Raw genomic sequence first — 13,328 nt, 5'->3', positions numbered from 1 at the left:
CTGGATCTTTCTTCTGGTCTGCCGTCAGCATGAGCCACATTCACCTGATGTTTAGCTGAAAGAGTTTGAGGGCATGTTTGCAAGAAATTGATGATAGCTCACATACTCTTATGATGAATCACCTGCTCTTCACATCTTCCAAGTTAAAGCCATAATGTTTCTGTATTTTATAAAAAAAATGTAATTTTAAAATTCACAGTTTTGCATTGATATGAAAAATAACTGAGATCGGAATTTTGTGACCCAAATTCGAGTTGCTCTAAAATGAATAATGTCAAATAAATTTAGTTCGATACAAACAAATGCGCAGTAAATCTTGTAATTCACACAGGTGGGGTATTTTTATTGCAGCTACAGTCTCGGGTCCATGAATCAATGTCAAAGACATGAAACATTACCACTTGAGCTGGACTTTACAATGCATACTATTTGTCATTTTGACCTGAGAGCAAAACAGAGCTGTAAACGTAATGAGGCATGAAACAATGAGGCAAGTGTAAAATCAGATTAGAAATTTATTCAACAGAACCTTTGATTAATAACAAGTTATATAGTTAAAAATAATGGAATAAATGAAATGAAGTCAATGTCAAACCCTGTTCACAATACTTTTTTGTATTGATTTTCAGTTCAATCCATCCTATCTCCAGACTGAATGTCCTATGTAGAGTTTAATTAGACCCTATTATATAAACACTCAAAAAAGTAGTTTATTGTTTAGTTCAGTTAAATTTGACAGGTTTGCATACATTTTGAGATCAGAATTTTGTGACCCAAATTTAGGTTGCTCTATAATGGACAATGTTATTGTAGTAGAAATGTATTAGCCTATGAATTTATGTTAGATACAAACAAATACACAATGAATCTTGTAACTCGCTCAGGTTTTAACTATTATATATTCACACCTGTGTGAATGGACAAAACACAGAATTGTCAAAATACCCGGTTTTGCGAGTGAAAGCAGGCTTAAATCTGTTAAAGCTGTAAATGACCGTAAAGAGTAGGGAGAAAATAGGATGCATGTCAGATCCGTCATGTGTGGCAGGTCTTATGCTGCATTCCAAACAACTCAAAATTCAGATTTTTCCTACCTCCTACTTGGAAAAAAACATCTGGAGTCGTACAGCCGACTTGTGTACTTGGGGCAGATCGATCAACCCTGACTTCAGTGAAACGCATCATTTGAAGTCGCTTACAAGATGGTGGCATGTCCTAAAAACAAACTTTAACAACATCAGATCTTAAGTTTAAATATTTATTCCTTATTTTTTGCTTTTCGTTTGCTGTTTTCAAAGCGAATGCTAGCATTTTGTTATTTTTTTTCAGTTTTTTTTTTTTTTGCCATAATTGACACAAAAACACAAAATGCTCTCATTGTGTCATACAGCAGGAACAAAGAAGAATGACAATACACATGCATGTAAAACACGCTGCTGCATTAGACATTCATAAATCCTCACACAGAAATAAGACAATAGGACACTACAGCCCTTCAACACAAGCAGATATATCGCCAAACATACAGTATGCTGCTGCTCCAAAGAGCCATGAGAACCATATAGCCAAATGGCTTAAGATCTAGTGACTTGATCTGTCTGTATCTGGACTAGAGAACCCCAGAATTATTTAGCCTACTCCTGATTTTAGCAATGTGTACCTGGATGTCAATATGCCTCTAACTTACCAAATCAGAACACGCACTATATTGACTTAAGCAAATGATAATGTTGCAAGCTGAGAGAGATGGAGAAAATAACCCCTAACAACCACCTGAGCAAGAGTTCATTCTACAGTACATGCATTATTATATTTTGCTGTTTGAACAGCCTATCCAAAAGTATGGTCATGTGACAAACAGCAAACTACAGGGTGACATGTAAACCTTCACATTCAATTTTAATGAAAAATACCTAATTTTAGCTAAAATGTATTCTCATGCAAGCTATGCTTGCCAGTAACCTCACAACAAAGTTGTCTTCCCGCTGCTGCTGTTATTAATGCTGATTCGAAATGCATGCTCTCATGCTAGCTTTGCTTATATACTAAATTATTTATTCTTTGCTTCACTTGCAATACATCAAAAATAATTTTAAACATACACTTACTGTTGTTGACTAAAGCATATTCTCTTGCTTGCTTGTATGCTTAATTATTCATTCCTTACGTCATACACAACATGTATAACACTAAATATGATTTTGAACGTGTATATTTGCTTCATTTATTAATTGATAAATGCATTGCAGACCATGCAACATTGTTTAGTGATTTGGAACAATAAAAGACCATTCACTTATCTTAAAGGTGCCTTGTGTAAAAAAAAAACCAAATTCATACTCCACATTCCATACCAGATGGGGGCAGTATACCTCCAGAAAGTGAGTTGGTCTACTCTAGAGTATGAATATGACATCTTCTTCAAGCTACTCCCCTTCACCTTTACCAGTGAATATGTTCATATTCGTTTTGTTCATATTACATTTTTATTGTTAGTTTGAATTACATTAATTTGACAGACAGCATTCGCTGATGTTGACCAAGCTAGCGCCAACGTAACCAGAGCTGCCAACTCTCACGCATTCACCGTGAGACACACGCAGTTGACACTTTTCACACGCTCTCACGCCACACATCAATTTTCTCACGCACAGAAAAATCGCGAAGCAAAGAGGACACGGATACCGACAGACTAGACAGAGCAGGTTAGTTATGATATAAAAAAAATCTCAGCTCTCAGATTCTGTCAATTTTATTACGCAATTCAAACAATAAATACCGTTTTGGCGCTTGTAAATGTTACACGACAGCGCACGTGAACCGATCCTCTCTACTAATAGTAAAAAAACACGAACACTGTTGAAAGATACAGTAGGCTACAACTTACCAAAATGTATTCCTCATACATAATATCGACCAATCAGTGTTTTTTATCAGCGTGAAGAGGTCAATAACACAGTTGGAGAACAATTATGTCAGATTTACCTCAGGAAAGCCATTTAATAAACATAATATAGGTCACGTAGTTGGCAAGAAAAAAGAGCTATAGAGATTGTGCTATGTGTACTATTACAATACTATATTTATGTACGTTATATATACGTTTATCGAACAGCCTTCGATACATTTCTATGTTATAACTTCCCGAAACAATTACACAAACATATAAAACAAACTTCTAACGAAATACTAACAGCATCTTACTTACCAATCCAAAAGAAATGTTGCTAGTTCGGAGTCGAACCTCATTTCTTTCATGTCCATTAGTTGTCTCCAGCGATGGAAAGCAGTGCCAATGTTTACTCTGGTTCTGTTCCTTTTTTTATCAGATTTTATTTGAATGTAGTAGTGGGCAGTAGGCTACTTTCCACACGATTGACATCAGGTTCAAGTACGCCCACAAGCCGTGCGAGTTATTCGTGTATTGCATGTTTGACTGGTGGTTATGTTGCCCGCATACCACCTCCCATGGCCGAAACTGGTATTACGACACCTGTCGGGCCGTGGCTAGTAATGCTAATGCTAATTCAGGTTGATATCTCTGCAGCACTATAACTTGTCATTTTTTTAATGACATCATCGCCCTTATTTCTTCTCATTCTTTTGATGCGTGTAGCTCATTTTTTGGATATTTTTACCTCAATTCTGACACATGGCACCTTTAAGAGGGTGCATTTCATAAAGGACCCTCATAAATGTTTAAATGTTAAGCAAGCAATCTTATTGGCTGCAGGATCACCAGAGGCCAATCAGCTTGTGCCATGCAGTAATGATGTGACTGCATGCAGAATGCATGTAAGGGACCTATTAGTTGAAAACAAATAGCATTGTTGTATATGTGAAATAAAGACTAAGAGCAACAACCAAAATGGCAGCGTGTAGGTAAAGGAAGGGGATCAGAGTTTTGGGGTGAAAATGGACTTTGCCACCATTTCTGTTTTGCCATACTAGTTGCCGTCACTGCAGAGAGGTAGTTGGAGAGAAGCGGATGACACATTTTGGATAATTTCCCTGTCCATGTCGTCAGATTGACGTTAATGGGAAAGGAAAGTTGTTTGAGAGGAAGTGCAAGTTATTACATTTTGATTAAAGATTATGAAGATTAGCACATTTTTATTTTGAATAATATGGACAGATGAATCGTGTGCAATAAAACCAGTAAGAAAGGTAGCAAATAGAGTCAATTTTTTTAAGCTGACATAGCCTGTCCATTCAGAATTACTGTACACCCACTTCATCCTTCCTGTGAAACACTACCTTTTTAATGTTTTGGCATATTTTTTTCACAGCTACTGCATACCATGCGTTCTTTTTTTTTCTTTTTTCCTTTTCTTTTAAAGTATGATGGCCTGTTATTCTTTGTACGGCATTGGCAGGATTCTGCCTCTTCTTACAGCTGGAAGTCTGTACAGGAACAGCTGTGTCTGTCCAATAGATCAAAACATTTATGGCATCATATTTCCCTGTGATATCTGCATACTTCTTCCAAATCTGCTGAATTTGGTAGCGGTGAGAGTCTGTCTGCCTGCTCGCCCCACCCGTTCCCAAATGAGTGCATGAGGTGGAGCCTGTAGCTTTCACAGAGTTCATCGGTTTCATTCGCTCCTTTACAGAACCGAGGGCCCCTCTTACTAAGATCATATACATATTGTTTGTGTAGAAGACGGGTATCAGCTAGGCCAAAGTCAAGGTTTTCTTATTAAGATACACTTGTAACCAGTTTTCATATCAAGGGAAGAGGTCTTACACTTACAGTGCTTAGTGAAATTGTGAACGGAGCACCAAAAGAAACAGGGATGAGAAAGAGTTCTTCAAAAGATCCCATAATCACCATCAGCTCTTGTTTTGTTTATAGCCTACTTCTATGAAACACATACTTCAAATAATAATAGATTTTTTCTGGTTTGAATGTATTTGTTTTTGCTTGTGGGCAATGTCCAAAATCATTTCAACCCTCACCCAGCACTGGTGATGTCTTTCAACATCTAATCTTGATCCAAAACTCTCACCATACAATCTGTTGTAATGGGTGTTATTTGATATTTTAATGTTTTTGAAAAAAAGTCTCTTATGCTCATCAAAGCTGCATTTGATCAAAAACACAATAAATCAGTAATATTGTGAAATATTATTACCCTTTTAAAACACCGTTTGCTATTTTCATATATTTTTAATTTTATTTATTCCAGTGATGGCAAAGCTGAATTTGCTGCTCAAGAAACATTTCTTATTATCAATTTTGAAAACAGTTGCAGTTTGAGTTTAATGCCACTTTTAATCAATTTAATGTGTCCATGCTAAAAACATTTTTTATTAGTTTCTTAAAATCGTACTGACCCCAAACCTTTGAACGGTTTTGCTTTGCAATGAGGCACAAAATGACAGGTTTAAATAACACAATTTATATAAAAAAAAGAGATTTGTATAAAAAAGGTTATGTACAGCTTATTTCAGATGATAAATAGTTACTGCCACAATAGGTGCAAATACACAAATGTACATTATGGTCATTTAATCCAGCACCATAACTACGTTTCAGAGGTTTACAAAGACACATTAACACAATGAAAATATGCAGTCTATGACATCATATAAAATATGACATATATTTTACAGAACTAAATTTAGCAGAAAATACCATTTCTATAAACAATGTCATGTTGAACATAATGAATCTATGGAGGGGAAGGGATAAATAGACCTTTATATCCCCTCCATATGTAGAGCAGTGCCTGATAGATTTCCCCAAGTGCTTGTGTGATGCAGTTAAAAAAACAAAAACGAAACAAGTGAAATCAACACAGTGCAACACAATGCAATAACGTGCCACTATTATGCATGCATTGTAGAGACTGTACTGCTGAATTCATAATACATGTATGTACAATTGGTAAAAATCACAAATAATGACAGTCTTCAATACAAATACATTTAAAAAACATTATAAGGTGCACTTACACAAACATGTTTCCATGTTAATCCGCCTCAACATTTCATGTGGGTACAGCATGATTAGCCATCTCACTAAATGCTCTTTCTGGGATTGCAAAATGCAGAGGTTTTTCCAAATGATGCCTAATCCACGATTTCTAAGCCCCAAGCACACGCTTGTAAGCTTTAAGCATGTGGAAACCTTCCAAGCGGGAAGACCCAAAGCAAAGCATTACTAAGGATGCCAGTGAGTGTATTCAAACCAGTGAAGTTCTACTGTCTGAGCCCAGTTCAAGAAAAACTAGCTTAACATTTCTTCTGAAGCACCAAAAGTCAACCACCAGGGTTAATAGACATGACATCATATGACTTAAAGGGATAGTTCACCCTAACATGACAATTCTGTCATTATTTACTCATCCCCATGTTTTTACAAACATTGTTTCTTTGGTTGAACATAGAAGATACTTTGAAGAATGTCAGAAACCAAACAGCTTCAGCATTACCAACATTCTTTTCCTTTCTTTTAGAAATAAGGAAGTCTTACAGGTTTGGAACGACATGAGGATGATTAAATCATAACAGAATATCATCTGTGGAATGATATTTAGAAGAATGTTTTAGCAGTTTCTGTCCATTCAAGAAAAGTCAATGGGGTCCAAGACTTCCATAATAGACAAAAACAGCTGAAAAATTCTTCTAAAATGTCTTATTTAGTTTAAAATGACATGAGGGTGAGTAAATTATGACAGAATGTTCATTTTTGGGTGAATTATCCCTTTAGGAACAGTCTGGGACTACAGACAACGCACAATGTTAGACTTGCTAACAAGGCCTGATGGGAATTTTGGCAACTGCACCTCGTGATCTCTGAATACAGTTACGGTTGAGTACTGTAAGCACCAATCCTGACTTGACAGATCACAGTAGAGTCCCTCTCAGGAAATAAACTATAAATAAGTTTCCTATAAATGGGTACATACACAAAACAATATAATGGTATAAACACTGAAAAATAAGTTATGTACATGTCTTTAAAAACTTGCTGCCTTGCAACCCATGGTCCTATATGGCCCATAATATAAAAAAACAGGGTGATGCAGGAATGTTGTGCAAATTCCCATGAGGGACAGTGTCTCTGTAATGGGGCATGTGCATTCTGTGTTCATTTGAACCAGTGCAGGTAATTTGAGTTCACAGCAGGAAAGCACATGTTGTTACTGCATGATCCTCCATAGCTCGGAGGGCACGTGGAACAAGGAACACCTACTTTATACGGGGCCTCACCAATCCAGTTCCCCCTGTAAACAACAATAGTATCAATATTGTTAATGACAGACCAGTGAGATGTATTAAACTAAACTGTTTGAAATTAGCTTTGACATGAAGCATACAACAACTAGATTTCATATTCCCATTTTAAGGTGAGACACGGTAGGCAAAAACATAGATTTTTCATGTAGTGCTCAGTTTCTCTTTCAATATGTGTTCTTTCAAGCTGCTATAAAGAAAACGTTGAAAATATACATTAAGATGTTTATTTTATTACATTTTGTTTACTTGCGGCAGTAAGTTTCTCCCGAATTTACCAGGACACACCAAGATCCGTCTGTTCACTGAAGTCTGTCATGACCGGTATCGTTGTAAAGCTCAGAGTCTCCTGCACAACGCTATGTAATCCAAATATGGGCATTTCCTTTCTATCAGTAACCAATCGTGAATGTTCTCCAGTACAAACATCTCAGCCTATGTAGCACCTATGTACACCAAACTTTCCAGTTATACACTTGCCAGTATTCTGAAGATATTTTCAGAGGGATTTGTTAATAAATCATTCCTGGTCTGATTTATGTGACATTTTAATCAAAAAAATATGGCGAAAATCTATTTTTTATGGCTATGGACAGTATATTTTGATTTCCTAGGTAATGAAAGCATATATCCTGAAATCCCTCTGAATTTTTATTTTCATCTTGTGTGTAAACAAAATGAAAAAAGAATTTTGCACCTGGCTTTATCATATGTTCAGATCTATCTACCGAAAATATATGTGCATATTTAATGAGATAATGCATAATTTGCATAATTAAACATACAAATTTCTAAAACTTGTAATACATTTTTTTTATATACTTGTGTAAATAATCAATTGAGAAAGTTTCATGGTGATATCTATTATTTAAACATTTTACCCTATTCACCTGTAGTGTCTCGCCTTAACTGCATTTCTTTTTTGATTCCACGAGAAGACATGCTTTAAATCAATCCGGATCTACTTTGACTAGTTCTCAGATAGTAAGTCGGGTCTTTACAAGAGTTTAAAAAACTTGCTCTGCAGAATTTTTTCAAGTGCGCTGCCCAATTAGACTGAAAGAACGAGGTCACATGTCAGTCACAAGTTGCCAGCCACACAAGATCATGGTGCTTTGATTCTGGAATTAGAGGCAGAATTCTGCTAAAATTCCTTATGCGGCAGGAATGTGAGAGGTCGTCTAAGTCTTTGAACCAGAAAGCCCCGTGGATGTCCATGTCAAAAAATGTTTTTAACAGAGGAGTGCCAAATTGCTAGCTTAGCCTAATTATGTTAGTGAAAAGTGTTCTGGAAGCTGCAGTTAAGCTACAGAACAGAAAACATATACTTACTTTGGAGAATAGTTGCACACCAAGTATGTTGCCCTCTTCCATACTGAACCCCAAACATTCATATTATGGCAAGTGTGGATGGCGCATCCTACTTTATTCGAGGTTGCCCACACCATCTGGTAAAATGTAAGCAACAAGTGAGCAATGGTCAAATGGATGTTCAAAAGTTTGTGGTCAGTAAGATGTTTTTAAAAGAAGTCTCTTATGCTCACCAAGGCTGCATTTATTTGACCAAAAATACAGTAAAAACAGCATTAGAATGAAATAACCGTACTTTTTTAAATACATTTTAAAATATTTTGAATTTTCAGCAGCCATTACTCTAGTCTTCAGTGTCACATGAACCTTCAGAAATCATTTTATTCTGCTGATTTGGTGCTCAAGAAGCACTTTCTGTTATTATCAATGTTTAAAACAGTTGCGCTGCTTAATATTTTTGAGGAAGTCGTGATATTTATTTGAAATAGAAATATTTTCTTACATCAAATGTCTTTAATGTCACTTTTGATCAATTTAATGCATCCTTGCTAAATAAAAGTATTCATTTCTTTCAGAATAAATACATTTTACTGATCCCAAACTGTGAACGGTAGTATACCTGAAGAAATTCATTATACAAAGACCATCTTAAATCAACTCACTTGTGTATAATGAGTGCACATTGGCCCAAAGCACTTAAGAGGACATCTGGGATTGCAGTCTCGAGGATAGGGAAAAGAATAGTCCTTCACTTCATCATGCCAGGGCTTCACCAGCTGCAGAATGGATCTGTACCTGTAAACAATCCAAACATACCACTAAATCTCATTATGTTGTGATGAAATGCTTAGCTTGGTCTTTCAAGCCTAAGTCCATTGGTACAGTAAACATCACGGATCACAAACTGGGACTGAGGGTGGAGATGCATACCTTCCTGTTCGAACTGAAAGGTTCTGACCCAGAAATCTAAGAAGATTGCGAGGACCGTGCTCCCAAATGCATGTAGACGCCCACTGCTCAGCCGTTTTTGCAAGAGTGTCATCCCAGACCTGAGACATGAAATAGACTTTCACTTTTATTCATTGCATTATTTAATGTTTTTTTTAAGAGAGCATGATGTACAAATTCTGTCCATAAATTGACCCAAAAATTAACACATTTGATTGATTCCTGAGTGATTTAAGTCATTAACCACGGATATACATTTTATGCTGGAAAATGTGGCTAAACTATTTAACACAGTAGACCATTACATAATCTTTACCGCTTTAATCATGGTAAAATCAGAGAATGAGTTCAAACAAAACATATCTAATATAGAATTTCCCATGACTGTGCACTTTTGAAAGTATTTCAGTGCTTGGCTGTAGTCTTAACACATTGATAACGCTGGAGAGGATCTACTCTGGTGGTCTGAGCCAATTAAATCTGCTCAACAGCTGCTGGTGCCAAAAGGACACAGAGAAGTTTGTCATTCCTGTATCCTGTGATGAGTGCAGTAACATGTGCAACGTTCACGTGGCCAGCTACACCAGCAGCAATGTGCTTTCCAGGCAAAATGCCAGGTAATTATACAATTAAATAAATAAAACAACTGAACCCGATGAACTGCCGTGAGGGTGCAGACCAAAAGTTCAAACAAGCAGAACTTTTTTTTCCAAAAAGTTCCTGATTGTATCACAGGCTACTCATTTTTAAAATTGGTAATTATTATAAGTGACTTACCATATATTCCATGTTTGAAGCTGGGGGGAAAACTTTCCCTCTGACTTTATTATGGTAATCAAGAATAGTGACCATATCGTTCTGGGAAATATAACGTTTCCGTCTGGTTTTGGGAAGGTTTGCGGCCTCGGTGAGATATTTAATATCAGTGAAATTGGTTGCTGGCAGAGATGAAGATGCAGTGGGACTGAAGGCTGCCAGTGCACTTGCTCCACAGGATATACACAAGAGCAGAATGTCGATAGCTAAACGAATTTCATTCATGATTGATGGCTGAGATGTGGTGAGAGGTTGCTATTCCTTTTGCAGAATCTGCCTGTGAAACATAAATGATTCCCATTTATTAAAACCTATTAAGTCAATTAACCTTCACTGTACCATAGAGACAATACTGAAAAAAACATGCTCATCAATATCTTTTCTTCTAACTTAACAGAATAATTTCTATTCAAATTTGTTAGTTTTCAGAATTCAGAATTGAATTAATATTGGTTGTAAAAGTGAAGTAAATATTAGTACCAGTGTTAATATTAGTACTAGTAACAGAAAAAGAAAAAATCGGGTTACATAGGCTAGCTGATTAGATCAATTTCGTATATATATATATTTTTTTTTCATTTTACAAAAAGTATTTGACACTAAATTTTCACTAATAGAAATAAAATGCTTTCAAATGAGCTATTCGTTCAACATTGAGCATGCGGACATTTGTCTACACGTTGCCACAACAAGTTAACACACAATCTAATTAAATAAAAGATATCTTGTAAACACAAATGTCCCTACCTTCTCAGAGATTCTAGAGCAGCCTGTGGATATAAACACGTCGCCTATTTGACTGAATCTGTCCAGTAGTAGCTTTGTTTTAAGGCTTTGTGAAGTCAGTGAGCTCTTTCTCTCTCCCTCTCCCTGCTCAGAAGCGCTGCGGGTTTTTATACGGCTGAGGTACCGGTTCAGGAAGTATTCCGGCTTTGAAGGTGCGCGGGGTTCCGCCCCATCAGTCACCTGAAGCGTGACATCATCTGAGACGTAATACTGCGTTTCTTTTATCCATTTCCTGGCAGATCCAAGCAAGCTTAATCAAAACATCTGCTTTTAGTTTGCACAGCTGGCGTGAGTAGAAAAGAAAACACAAGATAAGCAAGTGAATATTCCCGTGACCCCAAAATGCAGCTTAGTCCATTGCAATGGCCAATAAAAAGGCTCCAAATTTACAAATATATGAGTATTAAACCAGGGAGTGTTGTAATTAATTTAGTTTAAAAATCTAAAACTGTTAGTGCTGGATAGCCCCATATTCATTTACTTCAAATTACAGTCATTTAGAAATCTACAATGTATCCCTAAATAAATTGTAAATTATTTATCAAGAACAAAGACTGCTGCTGTTGTTACAACTTACCACCCTACAACTAATAAGGAAAAATGATCGCTGCTGCATATAAAAGTTGAAATTCTTTTAACTTGACATGGCTTCTGAAAAACGCGGCACTCATGTGCGCGAGCGCAACGGTCATACACGTCCGTCTAGCACGTGTTTACATAGAAAAAACAAGGAAAAGTTGCACATTGGAATGGATTAAAAAATACATAAATGATAATGATAACAATACAATAAACAATAACTATGTAAAAAAACAGTCAGGTTAAGGTTACTACAAGTATTTAATGCGGATAAATGTCAAAATAACTCCGATATTACACACTAGATTTGTGTGGGGTGGGAGTAAATTAGGTGTGATCTGCTGTGACGTCACAGTCATGGTGTGTTGGGGTCTATGGTTCTGCCCGAAGTGTACATGTTGAGATGACTCGTGCTGCGTTCCAGTCCACTTTTAGACACGCACTTGCAAACTTCCCTAAGCACTTCCCCTCAGGGGAATCCCCGCCGCCATTTTGAAGTGCGTTCCACTTCATGAAGTGGACGAGGGAAGTTTATATGTACAGACCCTCGTTCCCTCGATTTTGACCGAGGGAGCGAGTCTACTTCATATGTACACTTCAGGCACCTATATGTCCCACAATGCAGTACGATTGTGACATAACCTCGTCTAATCACCACCACAACAAACAACTCTATGATATATCAATTTTAATTTTTTTAATTGAAAACAACCCAAACACCATATACATTTGGATGCTGCATTAAGTCAAGTCAAGTCAAGTCAACTTTATTTATATAGCGCTTTTCACAATACAGATTGTATCAAAGCAGCTTCACAGTATTAAATAAAATAGTACATCAGTGTTTGTTTCTGGTGTAAAACATCCACGTTTGGTAATGCAGATCAATAGCACTGGTGAATCGATTAATCAATTTAAGTATCCCCAACTGAGCAAGCCAAAGGCAACAGTGGCAAGGAACCGAAAAACTCCATCAGGTGACCTAATGGAGGAAAAAAAACCTTGGGAGAACCCAGGCTCAGTCGGGGGCCAGTTCTCCTCTGGCGTTTATGAAGTAGAGACCGGATTTAACTGTAAGATTAAAATATTATATGAATGCCTGGCTGAAGAGATGCGTCTTTAATCTAGTTTTAAACTGGGAGAGCGAATCTGAGCAACGAACAGTATCAGGAAGGCTATTCCAGAGTTTTGGAGCTAAATGTGAAAATGCTCTCCCTCCTTTGGTGGATCTGGATATCCTAGGTATGACCAGTAACCTCGAATTTAGTGATCTTAAAGAGCGCGATGGATTATAGGGCGATAGAAGATCCGTTAAATAAACTGGAGCTAAGCCGTTTAGGGCTTTATAAGTCAGTAGCAATACCTTGTAATTAATTCAGAACTTTATAGGTAACCAATGTAGTGATGATAAAATTGGTGTTATATGGTCAAACTTTCTTGATCTAGTAAGAACTCTAGCGGCAGCATTTTGGACTAACTGTAGCTTGTTTATTGAGGATGCAGGACAACCAGCTAATAAAGCATTACAGTAATCTAGTCTCGAGGTCATGAATGCATGAACTAGCTTTTCTGCATCAGAAACAGATATCATGTTACGTAATTTAGCAATATTTCCAAGGTGAAAAAAGGCTGTTTTTGTAACATAT

The 13,328-nt window shown here is 36.7% G+C and overlaps 1 protein-coding gene across 1 annotated transcript; it reads right to left on the bottom strand.

Annotated features, from left to right (window-relative positions):
* Window positions 1-5,381: 5,381 nt before the first annotated feature.
* pi15a (peptidase inhibitor 15a) lies at window positions 5,382-11,388 on the bottom strand. Its single transcript, XM_081353281.1, has 6 exons — window positions 11,065-11,388; window positions 10,279-10,594; window positions 9,484-9,602; window positions 9,216-9,348; window positions 8,575-8,690; window positions 5,382-7,232 (listed from the first exon to the last, which is right to left on the bottom strand). The coding sequence occupies exons 2-6, from the start codon at window positions 10,540-10,542 to the stop codon at window positions 7,097-7,099; spliced, it is 768 nt and encodes a 255-aa protein (XP_081209407.1). The 5' UTR covers window positions 10,543-10,594; window positions 11,065-11,388; the 3' UTR covers window positions 5,382-7,096.
* Window positions 11,389-13,328: the final 1,940 nt, after the last annotated feature.

This window comes from Scardinius erythrophthalmus (assembly GCF_964197995.2).
Source record: "Scardinius erythrophthalmus genome assembly, chromosome: 22".
Lineage (NCBI taxonomy): Eukaryota > Metazoa > Chordata > Actinopteri > Cypriniformes > Leuciscidae > Scardinius > Scardinius erythrophthalmus.
Note: the sequence above shows the minus strand (reverse complement) of the source record. Positions and strands in the feature narration are given on the sequence as shown.

Coding starts and splice junctions, on each gene's coding strand:
- pi15a (XM_081353281.1), bottom strand. CDS start 10,542: ATGAATGAAATTCGTTTAGCTATCGACATTCTGCTCTTGTGTATATCC. Junction 9,349..9,483: donor CTTTCAGTTCGAACAGGAAG/GTATGCATCTCC, acceptor GATTGTTTACAG/GTACAGATCCATTCTGCAGC. Junction 8,691..9,215: donor TGTGCACTCATTATACACAA/GTGAGTTGATTT, acceptor ACATTTTACCAG/ATGGTGTGGGCAACCTCGAA.